Genomic DNA, 22,224 nt, shown 5'->3' with positions numbered 1-22,224 from the left:
TTAAAATCAACACCAGCTGCCGAGTTGTGGGTGGTGGCAAACACATTCCTACAAACCGACATCCTGAGTGTGGCATTATGGGATTCACATTCCTCACATGGGCTAGGGTAAGGTTTAGTTGTTGCTAAAAATGTGTTTTCTGGTCTGTCAAGCAAACTTTTGCCTGACTTTTGTAAGTGGGCTGAGCGATCCAAAATTTGGTTATCTGCTCTCTAAAAGAGAGAAAATCACAGTTGCAGGCTAATGATGATGTAATGACACCGGAAATGTTCAAATTTCCTGTTAACTCAGCTAAAGCCGGATATGCAACGGATTTTTAACCTTATGTATTTGTCAGTCTGGTTTGACGGTCTGATCTCCTGAGTATATGTGTGCTTTCAGGGAGGATTACATTGGCCACAGGCTTAACAGGCAACGTATATTAAAGCCTGTAGCTGGGTCATTTGAAAAAAAGAAAAAAAAAACCCCAAAACAAACGAAAAAACCCTGCTCTTGGGGACCAGAGGCACATAAATATTTGGATTTATTGACTTAGTTTTAGCATGACACACAGTCTGAGCATAAGCTGATAGCTGACCACAAAATCATACGAACCTGTTGCACACTCTCTGTCTTCATGATCGAAGGGTGTAAATGAGGTAAGGATATGCAAAGACACAGAGCTGAATAAATGCAAGTCTGGTTTGAGGCTATTTGATTGCAGAATATTGCATGAATAATGTCATGTAACATAATGAAAACCTTAAAGTGAAAATGTAAATATAAGAGAAGGTTACCAAATGTTTTGGTCTGTTAAGCTCTACAAAGAAAAGAAAGATCAGCAGACAAAGAGTCAGAGAGAAATAAAAATGTAAATCCTCCTTTGTTTAATAAAGGATGTCTGGCTTGTCTGCTAAGCATTTGCTGCGATAATATTTAATTCATACTACAAATTGATTTATATTCTAAGCATGTGACATTTAGTTGCTCTTGTGGCGATTGCGTCGTTAGTCTGCAAACACCATAAATTAATGATGCATATCAGACCTTCGCAATGTGAAACATGTGAAATTAGACAGTTCTCACCTAAAGCTTTTTTTGTGCGCATGCGCCAACCAGCGTGCAGCCTGTTACAGTTGCTCCTGCTTTTTCTCTTAGTTTAGCTCTGTTTTCTTCTGTCTTTGTTAATGGTTATTTATAACGGAGCACTGTAACGAAAAAGAATTTCCCCTAGGGATCAATAAAGTATTCTGATTCTGATTAAAAGTGATCCACCAGGCACTAAAAGTAGATGACTCTAGATGACATGCACATGGTGTGCGTTTCATCAATTGTGTTTCATAAAAGTGTGTGTGTGTGTGTGTCAGTCACCTGCCTCAGGCTAATTCCTGACCTGCCCAGATTTGTCTCAAGTCTCCAATAGTGTTCACGCTTCTGCTTATGGTTCTCTGCACACACAGTTTGAGAACTAAATGTTTAACTAGCTCATCCTCCTTTATTACATTTCTATCATGAATTCTATTTGTAGGAGGAAAAAAAAAACCTTCATAGTCATAATACCGTTTACTTTTCTGAAAAGTGCTCCTTTTGTCTCTAGGTGTGTCTCTTTAGATGACAAAACTGTATTTCCTCCCATGATGCATCAGCTAGGTGCAGTTAACTTGTCTTGTTTTGGGTGTAATAACATGTTCTGCAAACTGTGGCATGTAACAGAGTTTCGCTGTCAGACTTATGTTGGTCACACAAATCTTACACTGAATAATTGCAAGACTTATAGCCAATCCTTTAAAAAAAAAAAAGGTTCATTTAAACAGGCCTCTGGAGCCTGTTCCAGCTGTCGTGGACAATGCTGTGTCGCACACACTTTTAGTGATAGAAATCAATATTTCCAAGGAGTCTTACAAACTTTTTTGTGGACTATGCAAAAGAAGTGCAAGACAACACAACACTACAGGTTAGTTTTCAACCACTGCTGTTCTCTGCATTAATATTAGCGTAACGGGAAAGGCTGTCTTAAGAGCTTGTAAAGAAGGCAGCTAGATTTTTTTTTTTAGGCATGTGAAGATGTTTCACCTGTCATCTGAGAGGCTTCTTGAGCTCTAAATACAAAAGGTGGAGACTCACAGTTTTATCCCTGTGTGTGTGTTTTCCCCCTGAGGGTCATTGACCTACTATTGAGCCAAAGTGTGAAAACATTGGGTGGGCTGGGGGGATTGTTAGAATCACCATTGGGGTTAAGGGTGAAACCACTGTGAGACCTTGTCCCACCCCATCATGTGACCGGTGGAAGGCACCCGAGGCAGTGAGTGGGGGTTGAAGCACCTGGTAATGCATCTCAAGACTCCACTGTAGGTGGTGGACAGCTGGTGTTGCCATGGTCGTTCACAGTGAACGATGTCCTCTTTTACCTCCCCTTTAAACCACCTCAGTCTAGAATGTGAACATTGGAATCATTGAAAGAGTGTGCTTTTCTTCTTCAAGTGAAGGTTTATGTTCTACAAGGTTCGAGGTCTGAACATATCAAACACTGTGCTGTGTAACTTGTGTTTGGGAGCTTGTCCTTGAGTTGAACCAGTTTTTGTTTAAGAGTGTTGCTGAGTCTAAAGTGCACCTTGGCCTATGTGACGACATGATCAATGCTAGTCCAACTACCCCGAGGACCACGTCTAAAGGGGACAACACCCACTAAGAGAACAGAATAAACTTTCTGGGAATTTCCTACCTGGATGATTGAGTATGCATCAAGACAACTCCCACTAGGGGTTAAATACCTGGGACTCTCCACCATTTGCTTTTAGAACCAAAGAGGCCTCTTGGATGAAAGGTAAAAATGTCTTCAGAAAATTTAAAGAAGTCCAATTGCTTTCTTTTCTTAAGCACTCAAGACTACCGTGACCTGGATAACTGACCCTACACAGACAATAAAAAAGGTCCTACATGCTAATGTGATTTTGCAATTCTCCAGTAGGATATTTGAGAACTGAGAAGTCCATTTTGCTGGATATTTGGGAGAGGAATGTTGTATTCTTGTGGACTCATGCACCTCTATACAATCAGAGATGCAGGCTTTTGAAGTGAGAGCTGATAACCTCTTAACCTGTCTTTAGTTCAAAGGATGTGGGGTCCATGTTTTCCAAAAAGAATTTCGATTCCTAAGACAAGGAATTTTCTCATTTTTCAACTTAGCCTCAGGGTAGGAGTTGTTGTTGTTGAGCTGTTTTAGAACACTGGTCAATTAAAGTGGCATCATCCTAAATTTATGCCTTAATAGGATCCAAATGTATGTTTGTTTGTTTTTTTTAATTCATCCAGTGAAATGAAATGAAAAGGGAAACCTGAATGGTAACAAAAACTTTTTTTTTTCACGCCAGTATGGTGGTGTGGTGGTTAGCACTGTTGCCTTACAGTAAGAAGGTCCTGCACGTGTTACTCTCCAGGTAGCCCAGCTTCCTTACACGGCCCAGAGCTATGCAGTTAGTGGGGTTAAGTTACTTGCCGTTTCTGAATTGTCCACAAAACATATTAAGGATTGTACATTAACATAAAACTGTTGTCGGAACCACACTGAACTTCACCACAGAAACATACACGCACACACACGAAGAGAGAGAGTATGCATAGTATGAGAACAGGACAAATCAACAACTGACAATGACTAATTAATATTAAAATCTGTAAAATAATGTATTGTTCGGAGTTTAGCCTGTTACTGTTACTATTTTTACCATTTCTTCTTGGAGCAACTGTAACCCACATAATTTCCTTAGGGATTAATAAAGTATTCTGATTCTGATTGTTTCAGGATGACCTGCCATTATCCAATGACACATCTGCTTACCTGCATCTTTTGCTCGTTTCTCCTCTCCTCTCTTCTTCTTCTAAACTGAGCACCTGATGGATTTGAACTTTTCTTGTCCATCTTCCAGTGGTTATAATTTTGCACTCCAGTATGAACACCCATCCCCTGACCCGAGAATCACCACAACATAACCTAAAAGACCTACACCTTAGTTCACAGATTCACTTTGTCTAGGGTTTATTTCTGGGATTACACGTAACCCAGGATTCAGATCATGAATAAATAATGGGCTTGGATTTACATCATTATGAATGAAATGTGCTATTTGGCAGCAGCCGGCCCCCCTCACCTTTCGACGGGTTGTGTGTGAGACTTTAAATCATCAAACTGTAAATTATAAATTTTAAATTGTTATTGATCCCTTTACCCCTGGTCCTAAAGTGTATGTTTATTTTCTTACTCTTCTTATATTTATTGTTTGTTTGTTTAACTGCACTGCTGTAACTGGAGCCTCGTCGTCTCCTCTCTCTATATACTGGACTGTATGTAGCAGAGATGACAATAAAGTTTTACTTTGACTTCGGCAGCAAGCAGGCGCACCGAGGGCTCTCGCGCTCACTTTTCGCGTATTGAATTTTGAAAAAACATCGGTGCAAATTATAAGTCTGTATTATAATGTCTGGTGTTTTCGTGTTTGTTGTTTTGTTTTTATTTTGTGAGTTGGTTATCCGGTCGTTAAGTGATGACGTGACGAATCCTACTTTCGGGCCTAAAGTAGTCTGCGTTTAATATGGCTTTTGTGTTGTTAACATGTTTAATGTTTTGTATTTTCTTCTATTTAATCTCAAAAAGCTCAGTGAAAACAGTCAGTGATCACTGTTGACCTCCCTTTTATTACCGCTAATCATTTATTTAAGCTCAGTTTTTAAAACCTTAGGATTTAACTACAGCCCAGCCCATGCAGCAGTATATGAATGACTAACCTCGTATTGTGGATGGATTATCTCAGTTGCTCTCCTGGCTGAAGTTTGGTCCTTTTACAGCATCCTGCCATGCGATTGCATTTGTTCCTGACCACCGAGAACACTCATGTTAACTTTTATCGAGTGGAAAAAAAGTTAGCTTGTTTTTATTATGCTAACATAGCTGTGTCGCTAGCAGTCACGTAGCACATCATTATATACCAGTTAGCCAAACTTCAGTAACCCTACAAATGTCACTGCTGTTTAGTTTTCTGTCTTCATTTACGACCATGGCTCAGGGGGTTGGGAATCGCATCTGTAACCGGAAGGTCGCCGGTTCGATCCCTGGGCTCTCTGTCCTGGTCGTTGTGTCCTTGGGCAAGACACTTTACCCTACTTGCCTACCGGTGTTGGCCAGAGGGGCCGATGGCGCGATATGGCAGCCTCGCTTCTGTCAGTCTGCCCCAGGGCAGCTGTGGCTACAACTGTAGCTGCCTCCACCAGTGTATGTGAGAGTGAATGAATAGTGGTATTGTAAAGCGCTTTGGGTGCCTTGAAAAGCGCTATATAAATCCATTATTATTATTCATTTATGTTGGAAATGATAACAGAGCTGTACGTTTTAATTTGTTTCCAAAACCCCACAGTCAGGACATGCTATATACTGGATGTTAAACTCAATTGTTACACCTGGTAGAGCAGAACGCTGATCATTTTATTAAAGATGAAAGACTTTAGACAGTTTTTCAACTCTCAGTAATGCCATAGTGATCGTTTGATATATGGACCTGCAGCGGAGTTTAGGCCCAGACACGGCTAGTGACGTCAGACCTAACGACCGGATTAGATGCCGCTCCAGCCAGCCAGAGACTCCCCTGCCGCCCCGCCCTCTCCTTCCTGTGCCGCAAGCAGCAGGCGAACCTCGCAAACGGAGGTCACCCTTACTCCCAGCAAATGGGCGATAGAAAACCGATCGGTGCCTATGCCATTCCCAGTATGCGCTGGCATGACGTCAGGGCAGCATGAATACGAGCAATTTTTTTTTTTTTTTTTTTGCAGATGCCCATGATGCCGCCTCCCACCACGATGCCGCCCCGGGCAACCGCCCGTGTCGCCCTTATCAAAAACCGCTACTGGGTGTGAATGGTCATCCCTCAGTGTTAGCCCTGTAGCAGGCTGGTGATCTGATAAGGATAAGTGGAAGAGGATGGATGTTGGTTTGTTTTTTTTGAGCTGGCTGTGAACATCCTTTTAGGTTGAATTTTAACATGTGGGGTTTTATAACGAAATTTTGCAATTCACTTTTGAAATCAGCCTCAAGTGGCCACGCTGGGAACTGCAGTTTTTGGCCTTTGCATGTTGGCTTCATTTTTCAGCCCTGCAGGTCGCTTCTTGGGTTACAGAAGACTGTTTCACTGGTTTGCAGAAACATTTGAGACACTGTCTCTTAACCTGTTTTCTCTCCTTGGCTTTCCAGTCTTCTCTTCACTATCAATAAACAATAAAAGCCCTCCCAAAATACACTAAAAAATTTACTGTTTTTCTGTTCTGATTTTATATGTAGCAGCTAGTAGATTTCAAATTATCTGGAAAACTGACACATGCTGATAAATCAGCTAATACTAAAACTCCCATAATTTTTCAAGGGAGCAGATTCTGATTGTGCTGTATCACAGACTTCTTCTGCTCCCTTTATTGTTCATCACAGCAAATCAAATGCCTTTATCTCATCCTGGCCTTACCATCCTCCTCTGTCACACCAACCCTCTGCATGTCCTCCTTTGTTATATCCCTGAACATCCTCTGAGGTCTTCCTCTTTCCTCCTGCCTGCCTGTTCTTTATTCAACATCCTCTGTACAGTATATCCACTATCCCTCCTCTGCACATGTCCACACCATCCCTTGTCTCTCCCACTTTGTCTCCAAACTGCTAAACCAGAGCTCTTCCTTTAAAATAACAAAAATCTTATCATCTCCAACTGTTCAACATCAAGCTCTACCACATCGTCCATCATCTCACAGCACTACAGTCTCGTAAACCTTCCCTTTCAGTTTTGCTGCTATCCTTCTGTAATCTACACCCACTCCAACCTGTCTGCACTCTTTTCTACACCTCTCTTGTGCACTCTATGTTGCTTTGGGTGTAACAGTTGAAAATGCAAAAATGAATAGTTAACTCCACAGAGCATTTGCTCTGCATATAGTGGGGGCTTTTTGTTCGTTAGAACATTGTGTGTTTTAATTGCACAATAAAACAAGCAATTAGAATAATAAAGCCTCTTTAATGTGGGAAACCTGTCCACAGTTTTAATAAATAAATATATCATATAAAATATAATAAATAATTATAAACACAGAAAAGGCTCACACTGTGGTATACTATTGAAGAGACACTGTGGGAGGGAGGGAAACGGTTCATGTTCCTGTATGTCTGTGTCCTCAGGCAATACTATACTTTGCATTGTAGGACATATTCTCCTCTTTTCTTCTCCTGATCTGCTCTTACACACTGGAAACTCCTGTTCCTCCTCATCTCACCTTTGCTCACTTCATCTCTTTCGACATGTTTTGTCCTTTTTTTCCCCTTCGGTGCACTGATGAAAGGGTCCTATAGGACCCAGGCCACACCTTAAATTCACACACACACAATGGTGGTGGGTTAATGCACTATATAAAATGTCCACACACATGTGCAGACAAATAAGTAAAAGTACTTTATCGCGCATGTGCAAAATGCACATGCTTGCATGTGAGGATGTGAACGCACAAAGCAGGAACTTTTAACTCCCACACACATTTATATTTAGAGGGATCACAGCTGAGACTCACCAAATTGTCTTTCCATCTGTGTCAATACATAAACTTTGAAGTGTGACAGGAAGGTGTGTGTGTGTGTAAGTTGTTGCAAGTCTTTCCTGAGTTTTTTCTTCATCGTTTCTTTTTACTTCCAAAACCCCCAAAAAACTCCAGAAAAGACATTTGGAAATGACGAGTGCTTACAGCAATCCAACTCATATTACCTTAATCTTGTTTGGCCTTTGCTGGGACATTAAAGCAAAGACATGCAAAATGGATGTTTACAGTGAACATTTCATGACAGTGTACTCAATTGATGGCTATGCCCTCTTTACACTTAACACTGGTTGGTTAAGTGCTCTCTTAGCGTAGCTCCTCTCCCTAGAATTTTCTTTTTAGTCAAAAGCCTATTATTAAAACTAAATTAAAATTTCAGTCAAAATTAACACTGCAGATGAAGCAAGAATGCAATTAAAATATTTCCCACAGTAACAAATTGCTCACACAAATTTTAGCCTAACGCTAACCACCACTGGGACATGGCGTGCGAGCACCTGCCTCCACTGTCAAAGTTCTAAGTAATGTGCTTAGCAGTACAGACTGATATACATACTTGGGGATAACAACTCTGACTATGCTAGCCCTGTTATTTGTTTCCTCGGTGACCCTAAAACTGCAGTAGACTTTGAATATATATAAAGGACTATTTTCTATCTTTTCCATTTAATCCCTCTATTTAGCCAGGCTTTCTTGACTGTCCTGAATGCACACACCATATTAGTTACATTGTATTGCTGGAAGCATAAATCCAGAGACCACTATCAGAGCCAACATACACTGAAACATTTTGAAAAATGCACCAAAGTGTGCATTTTAACATGCTGAAGATTTAAGTATGGGTATAATACCTCACTTAAGAAGCTGACCTGTGGACCAGAAGACATACGAAAAAATGAATTTACTTTCAGGTTCACAGTAGTTTTCAGGGGCCTGTCTTTCTGAATGTTCTTTTGGGCTTTTTCCCTCCCTTTAATTCAAACTAGGCTATGTTCTCCTGATAACACATGAGGCAGCCTCAGTAGTCCTTTGGACAACTGCGGTTTAATATAAGAATTTAACAAAAGAAAAGAAAAGAAACAGAAGCGATACAGTGGGATGAAAATGTATTGGGAACAAGTTGCTGCACAGGCTCCCAAACTCGCCCTTCCTTAATCAGCCTTCGGTCGTGTCTACTGTATTAAAATAAGACGTTTAACATTTCCATCATGTCTGGTTGCCTGATGGCTGGTTTGAACTTTCTGAAGAGAAACAAAACTCGATGCTGACAATCTATTTCTTGGATATCCTGGAGGGAGCTGCACTGTGACGAATTCTAGAGACATTTTGACTGTTAGTCCCCCCCCCCCCCCCCCCCCCCAAAAAGTCACACCAGACAAACAGCCAGCTGATTTGCAACAGCAAGGAGAATGCATGCTTCATTTAGGCAAGATCACAATGTAACCAGTTCTTTGTTACAGTGTATCAAGATTTTTGAAACACTTGAGGAAAAGAACAGCAATCTCTGGTATAATCCCCAAGAAGCACTGTCAGATACAATAACTAACTTTAAAAGATTAAAGTAGTTCATTCAGTATGTGACTGTTAAATTTATATTTGCATTAGAATGCTATGTTCTGGCCACTAAAGCAGCGGTCAGCCTTCTTCTTGATTATCCTTTAATGCATCTACATCCTTGTGAGGAGTTGATTGACTGCCTGGCTGCTTGGTGCACCCTCCTCTCCAGACTCCTCTTCCATCACCTTCTTCTGGAACTCCTGCATGAAAAAAAAAGACTCAGAGTGTTTGAACATTAAACACTTACACATTTGATGATTGCTAGGTGCACAATATGTGTGTAGACAGCAATGGCATAAACCTGACCAGCATAGGAAAAAAAAAACCCTGATAGTGATATTTGACTGAAAGACAGATCAATGATCTTTTGGCACCAGAATGAATGACATAATGACAAAGTCATGAATATCGCTTCAAAGCTACTCACTAGTCTCTTTATCCAGCACCTGATCAATGACCCTAAATTGTAACTGCTCTGTAACTTGATGACTTTGTCCATGACCGCTCAGTGTCTCATAAACTCCATGTCCTTTATAAAAAAAAAAAGAAAGAAAAAAAAAAGCTTTTCTGTGTTGCTGGAGCAGTGAAACTCTAGAAGCTTTGCGGCTGCTTAGGCTGTCGCTTTGTGGTGTTGAATCTCGTATGGTTAATGTGAATTTCAGCACAGCAACCACATCAAACAACAGCAGGTGCATGATTTTCACATCAACAGTTGGTAATGAGATCTGGATGTGTTTGCCTGTCATCCTCACCCTGAATCTGCGCAGCCTTGCCAGTCTGTCTTGCAGAGTCTTCTCCTGGCTGGAGGTCAGCTCTGCTACATGAGTGCGCCACAGCTGCTCTTTCTCCTGAAAGACCAAAATGCAGTTTTAAGATAGACTATATATAAAAGATGGACACATTTGTCTTAGCTGCTGGTTTTGTGAAATCCCTTCATTCCTTTTGAAATCAGATGTTAAGAACAGGAAGTGGTTCTTACTGGGGAAACCAAGTACATGGAATAATACTGCATGGTAACAAATTGTCAAACTCATTTTACACTGTGGGCCACATACAGGCTGCTTTGATCTTAAGTGTAACTCTCCATTCTGTCAGTGTAAAGAATCTGAACTGTACCCTGCTTACAAGCAATATTCCATGTAGAGTAGTCCAGCAGCTGGCACTGCCTTTTTATACTCCATTTGTCTTAATCAGCCATGAAAAATGAGTTTAACTACATCCGTAGTTTTCATAATTACAACAGTAACACGTCTGCTGACGGTTAATGTTTCAACCCAAAGCCCCTCTGACTGATCCTCACAATGACACTCCACAATCATCAAAACTTGGCAAATTGCTCCCACAAACTTGTCAGTGGAGTTGAGACGGAAAATAATCAACTCAATTTGTCAACTTGTCAGTGATCGCCCGTCTGAGCAAATTTGCACCAAGAGTGCTACCCCATATCCCTCTCCATAATCATTCAAAGGCCTTTAAAGAAAGAATGTCTTGGTTGTTTGTCTGGAAGTGTGTGTGTGTGTGTGTGTGTGTGTGTGTTCGCATTGACTGTGTAACTGCTTTCACCTTCACTCCATATGTGTCAGCGAGTCTTCCTCTTGAAACTGACTGACATTAGAGCAAATGGCTCCCTCGCTCACATCAACTTCCTCTAAACATTACGGCTCCCCAGACCCACACACAGCATGACGGGAACGTTAATTAATGACAGACGCTGTTCATTGAGCGCAACTCGCATCGGCCTTCTCTCTCACACACATGTGTGTAAATTCTACTTAAAAATACACACAAACACACTGCAGGAAATTGGATCCAAGAGATTCAACAAGAGATTCAAATTTGAGGTCAGGAACACACCCGCCAGCAGACCCAGAACTTTTCATCACACACACACAAGCACGCCTACTTAAGGCTCTGCGGTGCAAGCCCAGCAGAATGTATGTCCTGTTATATCACTGTACCAGGGGAACTTTAGCCATCAAAATAATCCTACAGAGCCTCAAAATATTATGGAGGATTAAGTGAGAATGATTGTGTATCTTTTCTGTTTTTCTGTCTTCTGAACTGTTTTTTCTTAGATTTATTTCCTCTCTGGATGTACTTGCTTATATGAAGAATTACAGGCGGACATGTGGATGTAACCTCCAGGTCTGTGAAGTAAAACTTCCATGGCCCTGCTGCTCACAGGCTTTACAACCTCTTACATACTTTGAGTTTATGGTCTCAATAACTTTTAAAGTCTCATTCCAATTAAAGTGAAACTTTATAACAGAGCAGGGGTGTTAAACATAAGGGCCAGAATCAGCCTGGCAAACACTCCAATTTGTTCCACTGGATGGATGGTTTTGGAAAATGTAAAGGCAGGTCTAGATTTTGGATGTTTAACCCTGTAACAACAACTACATTGCATTTGATACATACATAACAAAACAGGAAAAACACAGTTTTTCAGACCTCTACTAAATACATTCACCCTGAAAAAATGAAATAAATTGCAATATACATGTTTAAGCAATAAATTGCCGGCTGTGACTTTTAGTACTAGTACTAGTAGTAGTAGTAGTACTAGTTTTTAGTTGAATTAACCTTTTAAAGTCTGAACTATGAAATAATTGCCAGAAAATTTAGATTTTGGGAAAAAGGAGTGTTTGGTAAACTTTCTGATAATTTCTTTAATTAAAACGAATTTGCATATATAAGTTTAAACGTGAGAGTGAGAAAATGTACCATTTTAAGAAAAATATTAGCTCATTTTGAATTAGATGGCAACAACACAGTTTGGAACAGCTTAGACGAGGTCATGTTTATCATTATGCAGCATCCCTCTTCTTTTTACAACAGTCTGTAAAACAGCGGTCCCCAACCCCCGGGCCTCGGGGGTCCGTGAGTCGTTTGGTACCGGGCCGCGAGAGTTGAGGCTCAGGTATGAAATGTATGGTTTTCAGGGTTTTTATCGGTTTTCACCGTTATTTTGTTATCGTTTTTATCGTTTACTCGGTTTTCCTGGGTCTTTTCACGTGTGTTATGAATAAATCTTCTTTTTTTCGGTACCGGTACTAGTTTTATTTTGTTGTATTTATCCGCGACACCTTAAAGGCCGGTCCGTGAAAATATTGTCGGGCATAAACTGGTCCGTGGCGCAAAAAAGGTTGGGGATCGCTGCTGTAAAACATTTGGAAACTACAGAGACCAGTTGCTGTATTTTTGAGAGCACAGTGTTGTCCCACTATTGTCTGATGTAGGATTCTATAGTTGCTCAATGGTCCCCGTGCATCATTGCTGTGTTTTCTACTCCATGATGAGTCAGATGTTTTAAGCTGGTGAAAGGTCCGGACTGCAGACAAGCCAGTTCAGCGCCTGGACTCTACCTCAAAGCCGTGCTGTGTTAATAGCTGCAGTGTGTGGTTTAGTGTTCTCTTGCTGAAATGTGAAAGGCCTTCCCTGAAAAGAAAAAAAACATCAACAGGATGGGAGCATGTGTTCTAAAAACTGTATATTGCTGTTGCTGTTCCAAATGTGCAAGCTGACAGATCTGTATGTACTAATATACCCACATACAATCAGAGATGAAGGCTTTTTAAAATGAAACTCCTTTCAAATTTCAAACCATCTAACTACAGAACAGTTTTCCCACTTTGCCTCTGTCCATTTTAAATGAGCTTTAACCTGCATTTGTGGATGGTGCAGAGAACTGTGTTCACAAACAATGATTTCTGGAAGTGATCCTGGGCCCATGCTGCGATTTCCAAGACAGAAAAAATGCAGTCCTGCCTGAGAGCTTGAAGACCACAAGCATCCAAAATCAACTGTCACTGCCACTGTCTCCAAACCCCATCACAGCAGGTCCACCATCTTCTAAATTTGCCCATTTACTCTTGCTCCTTCTGTCATAGCTATCCAGATTCTCCAAATCTTTTAATGACATCAAGTACTGGAGATGATGAAAATTTTATTTTGGGGAACATTATTCTCAAAATCGCCCATCTTTACCTCCGAGAAACCCTGCCTCTCAAAAAGACTCTTTTTTTATACTGAGTCATGTTACTGACCTGTTGCCAATTAACTTTTATTTCCCCCAGCTTTTTTGATATGTATTATTGCGATCAGATTCAAAATTTGCTAATATTTTTATTCAAAAATTTAATATTTTCTTAGTTTAAACATGTAATATTTTTTCTTTTGTACTGAGAATAAAGAAATGGATCTAGATTTTCAAATCATTTCATTCTTTTTTAAAAAAATTGTTTTTAAATTTAGTTACATTTTGTTTTACAAAATGTAACTAAATTTGACATTTTGTCAATTGAGGTCGCAGTTCCTAATTAACCTTCATCTTGGCTCTAGTTAAATGTGTCCTGAAAGCAGTCAAAGTGCAGCTAATGAACACATAGTACAAAGATGTACATAGTATGAAATTTAAAGTTGCTAACTGCAATTCAAAGGCTGGAATCAAGTTTTGATCGCTGCACAGTCCTGTCTGTTTTCTGTGTAATGTTCACTCAAGACTGAGTCACAGCAGCTTTTGTTAGTAATCACTAATAATTTGGAAAAAGTTACAGAAATATGTAAACAAATGTGCGTTCTCTCTCTTTCTGTTTTTAGCAGTTTACATGCCCCCCCCCCCACCCCCCTTGTGCAGATGACACTAGATGACAGAAGGTCATAATTATTGTATTTCACAGGAAAGTTATATAAGCATTTTAATCTGCACTACATGTGTGAAACACGCCAAAGTTTGGACGTCAACTATAAAAGAACAAATATTTGGAGGAAGGTCACACTTGGTTAACGTTGGTCTGTCATCTCGCAGAAGACTGGAGATGCTATAAGCCATTAAAGAAACTAAATAAAAACGTACTCCCACAGGATGCTGCGGGAACTGAAAGGTGAAGAAAGGTGAACTCCATCACTAACAGAACTAACGTGCAGACATTATTTGTATAAAAAACCCAAAGGAATAGCTTTCAACACATATAGGGGGAGTTAACAGTAAATATGAGCTAATAGACTGCATACAGCTATCATTAGTTAATTACTAAGTACTGAGAGTGAGACCCTCACCACACGAAAATCTCCTCTTTTCAATTGAATTCAGTTTTATTTATACAGCGCAAAATCACAACAGTCGCCTCAAGGCACTTTATATTGTAAGGGGTAAGCTTTGTGTTCAGATAAACTTCAGGTTGACAACTTTGGCAATGAACAAAACATCACTTTTGACAAAGGCTCTCAGCAAATTCCATTGGTTCCAGGAGTTTTCAATGCATCCTATTGCTAATTAATATTTTAGCTTTTCAATCTAAAAACTAGGAAACTCTGAAGAAGTCAGAAGTCTGTCTATCCAGTTTGCTTCAAGAAGGAAAGATGCCAGACACATGTTGCCATGTCTTTGAAGATCAGCTCTGCGTCGTGCGTTAGAATTAGAGATATAAAAGGATGCTGTAGCTGACCTGTTTTTATGCTGCACCCTATGACTTTTTTCAGGTTGTCAAAGGAATGGGGGGAAGAGGAAAAATGCACATTCCTCAATAGATGGTTCTGAAGGTCAATGTGATAATAATGTTATATAGAACTATAAAATAAGTAAGTTAGCCTGTTGTAGTTTATAAAACGAAATGTTTTTTCTGTGAGATTTCAGTTGCTTGTTCGGTTTGTCGGACAGCAGAATGCCTCCTAACCATTAAGGATTCTGGCTTATGAAGTGTCACCTGGTAGCAATCAGGATGGTACCTGTCCTATTTAATGTGAAGGACAAGATGTAGATGATCTCCATTTTGCCCCATCTCATCAAAGAAAACAGCAGCTTTCCTAGGTCTGGTTAATGTACGGTATGATCTGTAACATGAACAATATGCATGCAGCAATGAACTATGCTAAGGTTTTCAGAATTTTCACTACAGATTCATAATTTGTATGTGTGTGGTGTTTTTTAAGGACTTTTAATGCAGCGCCAAAGTTGAGCAGCACAAAAGAATCTAATGTAGCCAGTAGTACAGTACTACCACTGTAACTGCCTCCATGTCTCTGAACCAAAGGCCTTTGATTTAGGTGATGTCAGATGCTTATGTAAGACTTAAAAAATGTTGCTTGTTCTTGCAATCACTATTCAGTGCGTTTGCCTATAATAGTACATAATTTAGCAAAAACAGGCTCTAAACCAAGAACTTTTTGCCCCAACTTCAGAGAACTAATTTGGAAATGCACAATATTGAAGGCAGACAAGTATGCACTTGTCTGCCTTCACACGCATTCACCAATTTCCTTCGGGGCCAACCTTCAGGATCAATAAAGTTTATTGAATTGAATTTGAACTTGAGTGTCATCCCATTTTTAATGCATAGGGTTTAATACCATGTTGGCCCACACTTTGCAGCTATAACAGCTTCAACTCTTCTGGAAAGGCTTTCCACAAGGTTTAGGACTGTGTTTATGGGAATTTTTGACCACTCTTCCAGAATCCCATTTCAGAGGTCAGACCTGGTCTGCAGTCTCTGCTCTATTTCATCCCAAAGGTCTTCTGTCTGGTTGAGGTCAGGACTTTGTGCAGGCCAGTCAAGTTCTTCTTCACCAAAGGTATAATCATCCATGGAGTTTGCTTTGTGCACCAGTGCACAGTCATGTTGGAACAGTAAGGGGCCATCAACAAAACTGCTTCCACAAAGTTGTGAGTCTGGAACTGTCTAAAATGTCTTGGTATGCTAAAGAACTAAGGGGCAGAGCCCAGCTCCTGAAGATAACCTTACATCATAATCCCTCCTTCACTAAACATTACACTTGGCACAATGCAGTCAGTAAAAGTACCATTTTCCCTACAAGCACCAAACCCAGACTCGTTCTTTGGATTCCCAGGAAAGCATGATTCATCACTCCAGAGAAATGCTTTACACCACTACATCTGACACTTTGCATTTTGCTTGGTGATTCAAGTCCTTTTTCAAGGACTTTCAGTTGTCCGAGACCAGGCTATAAAAATCAGTAAGTCCTGGATGCAGCTGAATTAATTCCTCACGACAAGTGCAATTGTGAGGAATATACAACTGGACTTTTTGCACAGGTGGCATCCTATCACAGTACCAATTCATTCGGAATTCACTGAGCTCCTGAGCGTGCCCCATTTTTTCCACAGATGTTTGTAGAAGCAGTCTGCATGCCCAGATGCTTGATTTTATCAACCTGTGGCCATGGAAGCGATTACCTGAATTCGATGACGTGGATGGGTGAGTGAACACTTTTGGCAATATAGCTTAGGTTTAAAAGACACCCATCTATTAAGTTTTTCGTTTGGTTATTTTGGTTGAATTCATTGTAATGCACTCACTTAAATCTCCATGTTGACTTGTCAACATTACAACGGTTTTCTGGTATTCATATGGCTCGACTGACACATTCCAGTGGTGAGCACGTGTGACATTTTATACAGATTAACCCTTGTTTAATGAAGACTGGAGGTCTGTTTGGGTTCAGGTTGCTTTTCTGCATTGGCTGTATGTTTCTCTGTGTTCTCTGTGCACATGTCAGAGGACATAAGTCACTGAGTCCATGCACATTTGTGTGTACTTTTGGTGTGGCTCTGGGTTAAGTTAGGGTTCAGCAGAAAGTACATTCCATACTGCTGTGAGAGTGACTGTCTACTCTATCAGGGTAAATGTTGTCATCAGCTTCCTGTCTTTTTATTTTTTCTGCAGAGAAGCAGAAACACTGACAGCAACAGCAAGCCCTCGTCCCCTGTTGACCTTAACACGCTCTTGTCAAAAATTGGGCAACTGCTCAAAGCGTCCACAGCTGTTTAGTGTATGCTGCATTCCAAGTCCATGAGAGTGTCCATCTGTTTTGGCAACTGTTTATGTGTTGTGTTGTGTTTTGAATAAATCCGTACTATCAATGCAAAACCACTTTCTTTTGTTTCATACTGCCAAATGTCTATTTCATTCTTCTACTGCGTGTGTGTCTACATGCTCTCCCAAAGCGACTGATAAACCCTGGCAGTCTTGACAGAGGGCCAGAATTGAGTTGCCTAGACTGTTAATTCCAGGAAGTCGATCTGATTTTGCCCTGAGCAACAAAGTGAACCTCAACGGTAGATTAATGCTCATTGATTTGGCGTCACACCACGGCCCGTCTACTTGATAGTTCAGCTCTCTGTTTCCATCAGACTGATTACTACAACCTGGTCTCACGAAAACCTAAGCTTGCCGTCTTAAAATGTGAATAAATGAGTCACCTTCACAGTGTGTGTGCCTCACAAGTGAAGGAAATAAAAAAACAAACAAAAAACACTGACTTCACATTTGGTATTTGCTAATAACTTAATAAGGAAGATCATTTTCACACAAAACCCTTGAAAAAGCTGTTTAAAAAGTGTTATGGAAAGCATCCTCCCAGTCAAGAACATTCAATTATTAAACTCTGAAAGGCTAAAACAGTGCCTGGTTTCCAATAAATAGCGCTGATGGCCAGCTTGATCTATCACAGCACCGGTCACATTCAGTTACTATTGCTTGGCTCCTGTGTCCAACCTGTGTGTGTGTGTATGTGTGTGTAACAGGCATGTGGTTTCTAAGAAGAAACAAGTACAAGCTGTTGAGCCTAAGCTGCTGTCAGTTAGCGCAACCCTTCATGCTGTGCCAAAGGTTGGAAGTGAAGACTATGTTTGTTTTGCAGATGTATGGACTTGTAGAGTGTGAACCATCCAGTCATGTGTGTATGTGTGTGCACGCGTCTGCTCACCTTCTTGCTCTCCTCTATTTCTCTGAGTCGTTTTTTTTCCTGCTGCTCCTGCTCTAATCGCCTGCGGACCTAAATCACACAGACACACATACATGCACACACACACAGCACACACACACACACACACACAAACACATGGATATACATGAAATTTGTGCACATTTGGGGTGTGATATTTGATTCGGTCGCACTTGCCATACCCTCTCTTCTTTCCTGTCTCTCCAGTCGTTCCCTAAAGCCACCGCTCCTTCTGTCTTTTCCGATGTTCTCAGAAATGCATAGTCCTCCTCTTTACACAAACCTCTCATTGACTAGAACCAGAAAAGTGGCTTTTGTGAGTGTCATGAAACAGCGTCAATGCTGGAACACAGGCAATATGGTGAAGTGGTGAAAAAGTAGTCCCTTGGTGGTGTCTGGATATTTTCAGTATTTCAGTATTCAGTATTTATTTCTTACTAGAGACTCATTGAAGTTACATTTCTATGTGGCATTCATTCTTACACACACCACACTTTATGATTCACATAAAGCTTCTGTTCATAGTTTTATGCCACATATGTTACTGTAAGTGCAACACCCATGACTAGATGCTAATGTCCAGTGATGCACGCTAACAATGCTAAATGTTTTTTGTCTAGAGAACTGGCAAGTAGGTATTTGATTTGGGTAAAATTACCAAATACAAAAATAAATGTATAAAATTTTTAGAAAAGTTTTAAAATTCATTTATTTTTGTGTATTTTAATTCACTTTAAGAAGTCATCAGATTTCAGTACATAAGGGTTAACTTACTTGCCTTTGGGAAGAAGCCATAGCATTCAGAGGAAATTTAGGCACAGGGAGAACATGCAAACTACACACACAGAATTGCCATCAGTGTTTCAATCCAGGAACCTTCTTGCTGTAATGCCACAGCGTTAACCACTGCCTCACTTTGCTAGCCTGCTGCCTGAGTCGGGATGCAGCCATTCATTGGTTTTTCTAACATGTTAATTATGACATGTTGTTTTTCTTGTCTGAGATTATTTTTTTACTTTAACTTTTTTACACCACTACATTTTCTGGAAGGTCTGAATAGCTTGTAACTTTGTGGTGACTGGTGACTGTTTCCCCCTTGGGCTTATTGACAGCAAAAGACATATAAACCTGCACTTTACCATGATGCCTGCCTTCCCTGCTTCCTTCATATTCACTGGGTTGAATCCAGGTTTTACAAATGTTCACTTATATAAACTTGAAACAGTCAAATGTAGGACATTGTCAATATGTAGGACAGCGGGACAAGAGATAAGTGCTGCTTCATAACTAGGTCACCCTTTTACTGGGATCACCAAAAGGTCTCATGAATATAAAAATGACACTAAATGACATCTGCTATGACCTCAGCTGCCTCACAAGATCTCAACCCAAATGACAAATACACATGTGGAACAAATGCACCGAGGAAATGGAAACTGTTTATTTGATTTACTGTGTTTCTTTTCTTGGCTTTTCTCAGAATTGTTCTACTTTATGTTATCTGAGGATAATTATCTATCTAGTTGGTGAAGAATAAATATATGAAGAAACTTTCAACCCTACACCCATGAGTCTTCAATCCCAGCAGCATGTAACTTACCTTTGACATGGGAATGCCTTGAAACCTCTTCTCGTGCGTCATCTTAAACAACAGATCTGCGGCTCATGACACACAGATGTTCACATTTTATTAAGTCTCAGTGATGCTTTTATGTCACACATTTAATTTTCTTTCAAAATCTGTGAAAACTTTGTAGCATTTAGAGTTAAATAGCTAATCAGAAATTAGCTCAACTCACCTGTAGGTCAAGAAGAACTGTGTCCTCTCTTTTTACACACTCTTTCGGGTTCAGTGTGTTTTGAGATCTTTCTCACCCCGCTCTAATTGCCTCCTCTTCTGCTCAATCTTTTAGAATACCCACAGATGTGTCCTTACTCAGCTCAGAGTCCCAACAGAAAGCTGACGATCGGAGTCATGGACGTTTTTGTACAGTAACAGTGCAACACTTAAATGCTGGTCATTTCCACAGTGCAGTGATAGAATTGCCACTATCCTGCTAATAAAAAGTCAGGAAGCCAAGAAGAGCATAATAAATAGGTGACGCTTTTTAAAAATTAAAGTTCGTGGGTCACTGTATCTTAACCACGATGACACACAGTAAGAATTAAGTAAAAAAAAAAATTACCCTTGTTTTTTTTTTAAAAGGTACAGGCACATTTTAGTCTGTATGCTAATCGAAACAAACCAACAGCTTACATCATTTAATTTAACTATTTAATAAAAAATATGAATCTTTGTATCCTCAGGTATAGAAAAGTACCATTTTAATATGCCCACATGGGTCAAAAATAATTGTCAGCATTGTAAATATACAGCTTCATTTGTCTTTGCAGTTGGCATTCTGCTGCTGTGTTACCCTCCCCCATCTGGGATGAGTAAAGTTCATGATACTCTGTTATTTTAATTACTAGTATTTTCAGCAGGCTGCTAAAAAGGAGCCTGACAGCCACATTAGCTGCTCCTGTGATGGATATGCAGCACTGAGGCTCTGAGTGTTTCCACTGAACACGTTCTACCACAGTGTTGTTACATTGTTGCTGTATCAATTCAGATCAGGAGATGTGACCAAGAGAAGTCAAAGCTGAGTGAAACTTTTCACGGCAGGGATCACTTCCTTTCCAATTTCTCATTCAGATTCAATGAGACATTGGATTCTGTCTATAAAACACGATAAAGGCATGAATTTCAGTGCAGATATTTTGCATGAAACAGATCACAGTAGTTTCCTGGACTGAAGAATGAAGCCGATACTGATGCGCCAAAAACTGCATCTCCTAAAACGACCACTTGAGGCTACCTCCAAAGTCATTCTGGCATTAAAATGTTCTCATGAAAAATCTGACACAAATCATTCAACAAGTTTGTGCTTCAGTTTTAACAAGTAAAGTTCTGATATTTTATTATTCTGTTACTTAATAAAATCAAACACAATAACAACAACAAAAATAAACATGGTGTTAATGCTTAAAACTATAAAGTCCAGAAACCGTCTTTTATGTACAGTCTGTGCTGCTATATGAACTTTGAACTTTATTTGCCAGGAACTTTCCACAGATAACAAAACAGTGATATACGAATAATAAAGAACTACAAAAACTTCCTGGTAATAGTTCATTAAACCTCTTTTTAGTTTTCTTTAATAATGTCAAATATTTGAATTTCCCTCAGACAACTCAACTTTGAAATTATTTGTACAGCAGCAGAATACAGTTATAGTCTGGTGTCTATGCATCAGAGTTCATCACTCTTTGGTATATGGTATGGAATTGGGGGTTGCTGAATAAAATCCAGCCAAAGGTGGATGACGAGGTGGCGGAGGGGTTGGAATTGCAGGTAACGATGCAAGGTGACGGTGGAACTGACATGTCAGAGGTAGATATTGGTAAGTGCAGGATAAATTGACCACCAAATTGGGGGGTTACTATGTAACTCACACCAATGGACTATAGGTTTAAAAACAAAAATTTATTTCTGTGGACCACATGAACAGACTCTTTCTCATGCTCCTTTTGCTTGTTGCTTTTTCACTGCTCGTCTTTGAGCTTTCTCTTTACCTCCACTGGTAAGGCTGATGGTCATTCTCTCTAATGCTCGTTCTGCCATAGTTTATGTCCTCTGTCCTCCCCCTAATTGCTGTTTTACAAATATAACTGTAGCTATAAAAAAAAGCTTTAAACAAGTTGGTGACCCCAGGAACAAAGTCACAGAGAAAAATCACATAGTAAAAGACCTCTTTTTATTGTAGTATGCCTGCATGCGAGTCTGAAACCCGCACAGCCTAAATGAAAGCCATGCATGCTTTGTCCTGTTTAAAACATTTGGTTATAATCAACGATAATTGAAAGGCGATGATCCTTCAGCACTGTAACAGCCTAACAGTTACATGCTAACTGCATTAGTCCTGATCATAATATTGGATGGAATGAGTAAGAAATAACTATAATGACAATAATATCATGGTACGGCTTAGAAACAAGAAACATCTTGAAATCAAACACCAATCACGTAAGAATACAAAACCTCTGGATATTCATCAACTTTCTCCACTGAAATACAGCATAAGGAAATGTGATCCAACTTAAAGTATCAGAGGTGGTTATGCAAATGTCTTTCACACAATCACTATTTGCAATGATTTTTGAGTATTTTGTTTGTGCTCCATCTCATCCCAGACTCACAACAGATGCTTCTCCATACATGGATTCAGTCAGTGTCATTATTGCCCTCTTGGACTCTTTCATGCCACTGTAATCCATTTTTATTAGAACAAG

General features: G+C 39.9%; 1 protein-coding gene across 2 annotated transcripts; it reads right to left on the bottom strand.

Moving 5' to 3' along the window:
- Positions 1-8,964: 8,964 nt before the first annotated feature.
- LOC146554944 (uncharacterized) lies at positions 8,965-20,025 on the bottom strand. 2 transcript variants are annotated; one of them, XM_085252196.1, is made up of 6 exons: positions 19,692-20,025; positions 19,493-19,554; positions 18,075-18,185; positions 17,875-17,943; positions 9,903-9,998; positions 8,965-9,350 (listed from the first exon to the last, which is right to left on the bottom strand). In XM_085252196.1, exons 2-6 carry the CDS (start codon positions 19,532-19,534, stop codon positions 9,261-9,263), a joined length of 408 nt encoding a protein of 135 aa, XP_085108322.1. In that variant the 5' UTR covers positions 19,535-19,554; positions 19,692-20,025; the 3' UTR covers positions 8,965-9,260. The 2 variants fall into 2 exon arrangements, with proteins under 2 accessions (XP_085108322.1, XP_085108321.1); XM_085252195.1 differs by having other exon boundaries at positions 19,493-19,548.
- Positions 20,026-22,224: the final 2,199 nt, after the last annotated feature.

The sequence above is a fragment of the Mchenga conophoros genome, linkage group LG17 (genome assembly GCF_057382185.1).
Source record: "Mchenga conophoros isolate Kocher_MC1m ecotype Shallow Benthic linkage group LG17, M_conophoros_male_GT1.1, whole genome shotgun sequence".
In the NCBI taxonomy this organism is placed as follows: domain Eukaryota; kingdom Metazoa; phylum Chordata; class Actinopteri; order Cichliformes; family Cichlidae; genus Mchenga; species Mchenga conophoros.
The sequence above is the reverse complement of the archived record's forward strand: the minus strand, read 5'-3'. Positions and strand labels throughout refer to the sequence as shown.